The sequence below is a fragment of the Carassius gibelio genome, chromosome A19, assembly GCF_023724105.1.
Source record: "Carassius gibelio isolate Cgi1373 ecotype wild population from Czech Republic chromosome A19, carGib1.2-hapl.c, whole genome shotgun sequence".
NCBI classification, from domain to species: Eukaryota; Metazoa; Chordata; class Actinopteri; order Cypriniformes; family Cyprinidae; genus Carassius; species Carassius gibelio.
The window spans coordinates 27,358,597-27,365,146 of NC_068389.1; the positions used below are offsets into that span (position 1 = coordinate 27,358,597).

The window sequence follows — 6,550 nt, forward strand, 5'->3', positions numbered from 1 at the left end:
TTACTACTTCAACCATAACTTATTTATTTCTATTAGTTGCTCAGGCTTTATTTCAGTTTTAGAATATTATCATAATAGTTTGAAGACATGTTTACATACTGTACTACAAGTGCGGTTCTTTTATTTCTAAAAGCAATACAAATCTAGTTTCTGACTGACAGCCCTTGGAGAGTGTTTTATGTAATTGTATTTTGATGTTTCAGGCTGAGGTCTTCTGCAGCAGATGAGGGCAGATGTCGGCCATGGATCACGGCGTGGTGGAGGAGTGGCTGTCTGAGTTTAAGGTGCGTTCTCTTTCTTTTTGTCTCTCTCTCGTGATCACCTTCATGCTTCTCTGAGACTGTGTTTTCTTCTGTTTTTCAGACTCTTCCAGAGACGGCCGTCTCCAGCTACGCCGCCTCTCTGAAGGACAAGGGCTCTCTGGTTCCTGCGCTTTATAAAGTCATACGAGAGAATTACAGTGACGTAAGATGATATCTGAAAAAAAAAAAAAAAAAAAAAATATATATATATATATATATATATATACATAAATATAATGTATTTCTAAAGGTCCTAAGTGTTTCCAGTGTTTCATGTTTTTCTAAGATGCGAGCGACATCATCTTAAGACCTGTTTTCTCTTCTATTGAACTTAAAAGCTGATTTTGACAAAAAAAGCACCTAGAAGTCCTGAAATCAAAATATGGTTTCTTTCTCGACACGGATTTGAAAACAGCATGAGATCTTATTGTGCAGCAGCAGAAGACTGTTTGTTTGTCATCTTTCATCAGAATCTAATTACCTTCAGCACCTGAAATTAGTTTTTCTGCTGATGCAATCAAGGCTGTTGTGATACGATATGAAATATTAACCAGTAATATCATAAACCAGTCAAATCCCAGTCTATATCAAGTTAAATGCTAGTATCGTATTGAATTAAACCTGTCAGCTACCTGGCTAGACATTGGCTGGAAGACCTGCCAAGAGGGCATTGCAATAGTCCAGGCTGGACAGAACAAGAGCTTGAACAAGGAGTTGTGCAGCATGTTCCGAAAGAAAGGGCTTGAACTTCTTGAAGTTAAATAAAGCAAATCAGCAGGACCGGACAGTTTTAGCAATGTGGTCTGAGAAAGTCAGCTGATCATCAATCATAACTCCAAGGTTTCTGGCTGTTTTTTATGGAGTTATGGTTGATGTGTCTAACTTGATGGTGAAATTGTGATGAAATGATGGGTTTTCTGGAACCACAAGTAGTTCTATCTTGGCTAGGTTGAGTTGAAAGTGATGGTCCATCATCCAGTAAGAAATGTCTTTTTCGACAAGCTGAGATGCGAGCAGCTACCGTAGGAACAAAAGGATGGAATGAGAGGTAGAGTTGAGTGTCATCAGCATAGCAGTGGTATAAAAAGCCATTTATCTGAATGACAGAACCTAATGATGCCATGTAGACCGAGAAGAGAAGTGGTCCAAGAACTGAGCCCTGAGGCACCCCATTAGTTAGATGTTGCGACTTGGACACCTCACCTCTCCAAGATACTTTGAAGGACCTATCTGTTAGGTAAGACTCAAACCACTGAAGTGTGGTTCCTGAGATGCCCTTTGCCAGTAGGTTTGACAGGAGGATCTGGTGGTTAACCGTGTCAAAAGCAGCGGACAGATCAAACAAGGTAAGTATTGAAGATTTGAATTCCGGTCTTGCCAGTCTTGGGGCTTGGACAACTCAGAGCAAGGCAGTCTCAGTTGAATGTCCACTTCTGAAGCCAGATTGATTGCTGTAAAGGAGGTTGTTCTGTGTGAGAAAGACAGAAACATGGCTTGTTCACGTGTTTTTGCAATGAAAGGAAGAAGGGAAACTGGTCTGTAGTTCCCTAAAAGAGATGAGTTCAAGATCAAGTCTGCTTTATTGTCAATTTCCACATTTACAGTATATACATATAGAGAATCGAAACTGCGTTACTCTCAGACCCCGGTGCATACAGATAAAATTAACATTAAAGCCTAAAAATCTAGATCAAATATAAAATGTAGATACAACTACACAATAAGGGAATGTAAAAAAAAAAAAAAAAAAATGTTTGTGTTTATTTAAAAATAGATATATATAATGTATTATATTGAATAATCATATAAAATTAAATACTTTTTGGGCATTCATTTTGTAAGATTCAGCTTTAGTCACTTTGTATTCTACTTGAGTAGATTTGTGTTTAGTTTAGTAAACCGCTGCTGTGTTTGTTTTTTCTCAGCTGCTGGAGCCGGTGTGTCATCAGTTGTTTGAGTTTTACCGCAGCGGCGAGCCACGTTTACAGCGCTTTACTCTGCAGTTTCTGCCGGAGCTGGTTTGGAGTTACCTGTCAGTGACGGCGGCACGAGATCCTCACTGCAGCGGCTGCATCGAGGCGCTCCTGTTGGGCATCTACAACCTGGTGAGAGCCCTGTGGAACTACACACTTTACACGCTACACACTGAAATCAGGGATGTGACGATTAACCGCGAGCCGGTTAAAAATGAAATTTAAAATTGGTTGAGATGCTAAACGAATCCCAATTTCATTTAGGGGTAGGAGTTTACAGGTGCTGGTCATATATATCAGAATATCATCAAAAAGTTGATTTATTGCACTAATTCCATTAAAAAAGTGAAACTTGTATATTATATTCATTCATTACACACAGACTGATATATTTCAAATGTTTATTGCTTTTAATTTTGATTATTATATATGAGAACTAAGGAAAATACCAAATTCAGTATTTTAGAAAATTAGAATATTGTGAAAAGGTTCAGTATTTAAGACACCTGGTGCAACACCTGGTCAGATTTTTTAACTCAAAACACCTGCAAAGGCCTTTAAATGGTCTCTCAGTCTAGTTCTGTAGGCTACACAATCATGGGGAAGACTGCTGACTTGACTGTTGTCCAAAAGATGACCATTGATACCTTGCACAAGGAGGGCAAGATACAAAAGGTCATTGCAAAAGAGGCTGGCAGTTCACAGAGCTCTGAGTCCAAACACATTAATAGAGAGACGAAGTGAAGGAAAAGATGTGGTCGAAAAAAAGTGTACAAGCAATAGGGATAACCGCACCCTGGAGAGGATTGTGAAACAAAACCCATTCAAAAATGTGGGGGAGATTCACAAAGAGTGGACTGCAGCTGGAGTCAGTGCTTCAAGAACCCAGCTGAACATGCTCATAATTTAATTTGGCCAAGATTTCTAAAAATCCTTTCTTTGTATTGGTCTTAAGTTATATTCTAATTTTCTGAGATACTGAATTTGGGATTTTCCTTAGTTGTCAGTTATAATCATCAAAATTTAAATAAGTAAACATTTGAAATATATCAGTCTATGTCTAACAAATGAATATAATATACAAGTTTCCCTTTTTAAACGGAATTAATGAAATAAATAAACTTTTTGATGATATTTATTAACCTTCAGAAATCGGGTCAAAAATGGGTGTCAATGAAGGTCAGAAAGCAGCTTCCTCCGGCTCTTCCTGTGTACATCAGCCCTGGATTTTGCCTCGAGCAGGAAGTAATGTTTCTCAGCCGGCTGTGAGAAGGGAAGCTTTAGTGCTTAGCGATGTTGGTGGTCTTTCATGGGTTTACGCCCCGTGAAGTCGCCCTGAATAAGAGAGTATTTCATCTGTCAGTCATCCTGACACCATCGGCTCTGAAACAGCGGGCGGCTCGTTTGTACAGAGTCATGTGACCCAGATCAGCTCTGTGGATTCAGCATGACTGTGGTGAAACGCGTTTCGACATCTCATCACAAACTTGTGACACTGTCATCATCGTTGCTGAGGAGAAGCGGAGCGCTGAACTTATACTGACTGAACTGCATTTCTGAGTAGCTCTGTTGTTTTTAAAGCAGCTTTTCCAGTAACAAGCACTTTTCCCATGTGAGTGAATGCTTTATCCTGGGTTTTTGTCATATTATATACGAGCACAGCTTTACAGCTCAGTGTCAAAATCCTTTATCCCTGGAACATGTTTTTTTTAGAGTGTGCAGGGTTTAACCCTTTGAGTAACTGTTTTGAATGCAAAGCGATTTTTTGTTGTTGTTGCAAAAAAAAATTTTTTTAATATCTGTTGTAATTTACATTAAATGTTTTTTGGCTTGAAAATGGCCATAGAAGATGGCATGGTGGTGATAAACAGCAAAGTATATTACTATTTAAATTTGCAAACATGCATAAATAAATAAATATATGTATAAATATTTTAGTGGGAAATGTTTTCGGGGGAAAGAAATTCTATAAATAAGTATATTAAATTTCATAAATAATGTTTGAGGGTAAGTGTTTTTGATTCAATAATTTATAATATAATTTTTTTTTTCTTTAACAAAACCTTCAGACAGTTTTGTTGTTGTTTTTGTGTGTTTGTTTTTTTAGTGATCAAATATTTTTCATAATATCTTTTAAAATAATCATTACATATTATTAATATATGTTACATATATAGTATTTTTAGTAATATATTTATTTTGAAAATAATTCAAAAGATATTAATATATTTATTTTGAAAATAATTCAAAAGATATTTATGCTTTTAGAAATTTAGATAATCATGGATTTTTCTGTATATGTGTATAAATTCTTTCTATAAATAAGTATAAAAATTATATAAACATACATAAAAATAAATTATATCGTTTTTGTAATATTGATATATTTAAAGTTTTATATTTATTTACATTTATTATTTTTTTATTAAAATTATATAGAAATAATATTTATATTTAATTTGTTATAAATATTTTAAATGATGACATTTTGGGGAGAGGCTGACATACAGTTTTTTTGTTTGTTTGTTTTTTAAATCTCTGCATTATTTTACAAGATTAAATTTAATTTAAGCTAGATGAACACTTTGGGGAACAACATGTTTGTTTCTCCAGTTTCACTTCCGGACAAAGCTTTTGTTTTCTCTGTGAATGGCACAAAATGAAATCGAGTGCAAAGGAAACCCATTAGATGTGTAACTGATGCTGTATCTGGTTGCTTTCATCATTCTGCCAAAGCGAGTGATGGGAAATTATTATTTCTTTAGTTCATTTTAATGCAATCCTGTGGATTATTGTTTCCGGGCAAGCTTTATTGCTGTTCTTCATCAACAGCACACACACAAAAAAAAAAACTTAAATGCCTGTTCCTCTCTCTCTCTCTCTCTCAGGAAATCGTCGATAAAGATGGCCAGAGTAAAGTCCTGTCCTTCACCATCCCTTCCTTATCGAAGCCATCGATTTATCACGAGGTGAGCGCGTTTATCACGAGGTGTGTTTGTCTTTCTGCATCTGTCCTGACTGTCTTCTCTCTGTCCCGCCTCCAGCCGTCTTCCATTGGCTCTCTGGCCTTGACAGAAGGAGCCTTAGCCAATCACGGTCTGAGTCGTGTGGTGTACAGCGGCCCCCACCTGCAGCGCGAGACCTTCACCGCGCAGAACAGGTGCACATCAAATATTCATGTCTTTATTTTAGCCATCAATATTTAATCAGCAAATGAGTGCTGAGTGGGGATTGATGCTGTGTTTTCGGCTCTAATCTGATGATGCTGATGGTGTGTGTGTTGCAGGTTTGAAGTGCTGACGTTTCTGCTGCTGTGTTATAATGCGGCTCTGAGCTACGTGAGCATCTCGTCTCTGCAGTCTCTGTGTCAGCTCAGCTCCAGGTTCGACATGCGACACTCTGACATACACTTTCTGTTCCCTAAAACCTTGTGCAATCAGGATCGAGAGCCAGAAGTGTTCAAATGTTTGAGCACCAACGTTTTGTATGATCAAGATTATGTGATACACTGCTTTAATTGCTTGTTCGCTTTAAGAAGCATATAATCTTGCGCTCGTCTCCTGTCTCTTGTAGTATGTCGATGTCTAGTTTCAGTCCAAACCTACTCACTTGGACTGATGTATATCAGCCAGGGCAATAATTTGGCTGATATTTGGCTTTTTTGAGATGATCAGCTCAGGCCAGTCCCCATTTAGCTGATTAAAAGAAGTGAATCCCTTTTGTATTAGTTCTCAAATTAATATATATATTTGTTTATTATTCATTCTTAGATATTTTTTAAATAAATTGATTTAAATGCAGTTGTATTTATCTATGTTTTAATGTATTTAAATACATTTTCATTTTTAAATAAATGTAAATACTTTTATTTATTAAGCTATTTATTTAAATGTATTTAAAAAAAATTTTCATATCAATTTATTTAAATGCATTTTATTTATCTACGTATTCATTTATAAAAAAAAATTATTTAAATAAATTTATTTACTAATTAATTTCTTGTTTATCATTTTACTTAAATCTGTTTCTAAACTAAATTTAAAATGATTAATTTTATATTTTTCAAAAAAATTTATTTAAGTACATTTTTATTTATTTATGCATTCATTTATTTCTATTTTATTTTTGTGTTTATTTAAAACTATTTATTTATTTATTTATTATCCATCACCGAGGCTGTTGGTTGGTAAATGTATAAATAAATAAATAATATTAATTAGTTTATTATAATGCATTATTTTGTAAATAATTTTTTTCTTTCTGTAAAATGATTAT

General features: G+C 35.2%; 1 protein-coding gene across 3 annotated transcripts in view; it reads left to right on the plus strand.

The window, feature by feature from the left end:
• LOC127935521 (hyccin) overlaps positions 1-6,550 on the plus strand; it is a 36,764-nt gene that overhangs the window by 20,755 nt on the left and 9,459 nt on the right. For all 3 annotated transcript variants that reach the window (XM_052533456.1, XM_052533458.1, XM_052533457.1), the window contains exons 2-7: positions 204-284; positions 364-465; positions 2,228-2,407; positions 5,164-5,244; positions 5,320-5,435; positions 5,562-5,657. In XM_052533456.1, coding sequence (XP_052389416.1) covers positions 234-284; positions 364-465; positions 2,228-2,407; positions 5,164-5,244; positions 5,320-5,435; positions 5,562-5,657 — 626 coding nt within the window. In that variant the 5' untranslated portion in view covers positions 204-233. The remainder of the gene's footprint in view (positions 1-203; positions 285-363; positions 466-2,227; positions 2,408-5,163; positions 5,245-5,319; positions 5,436-5,561; positions 5,658-6,550) is intronic.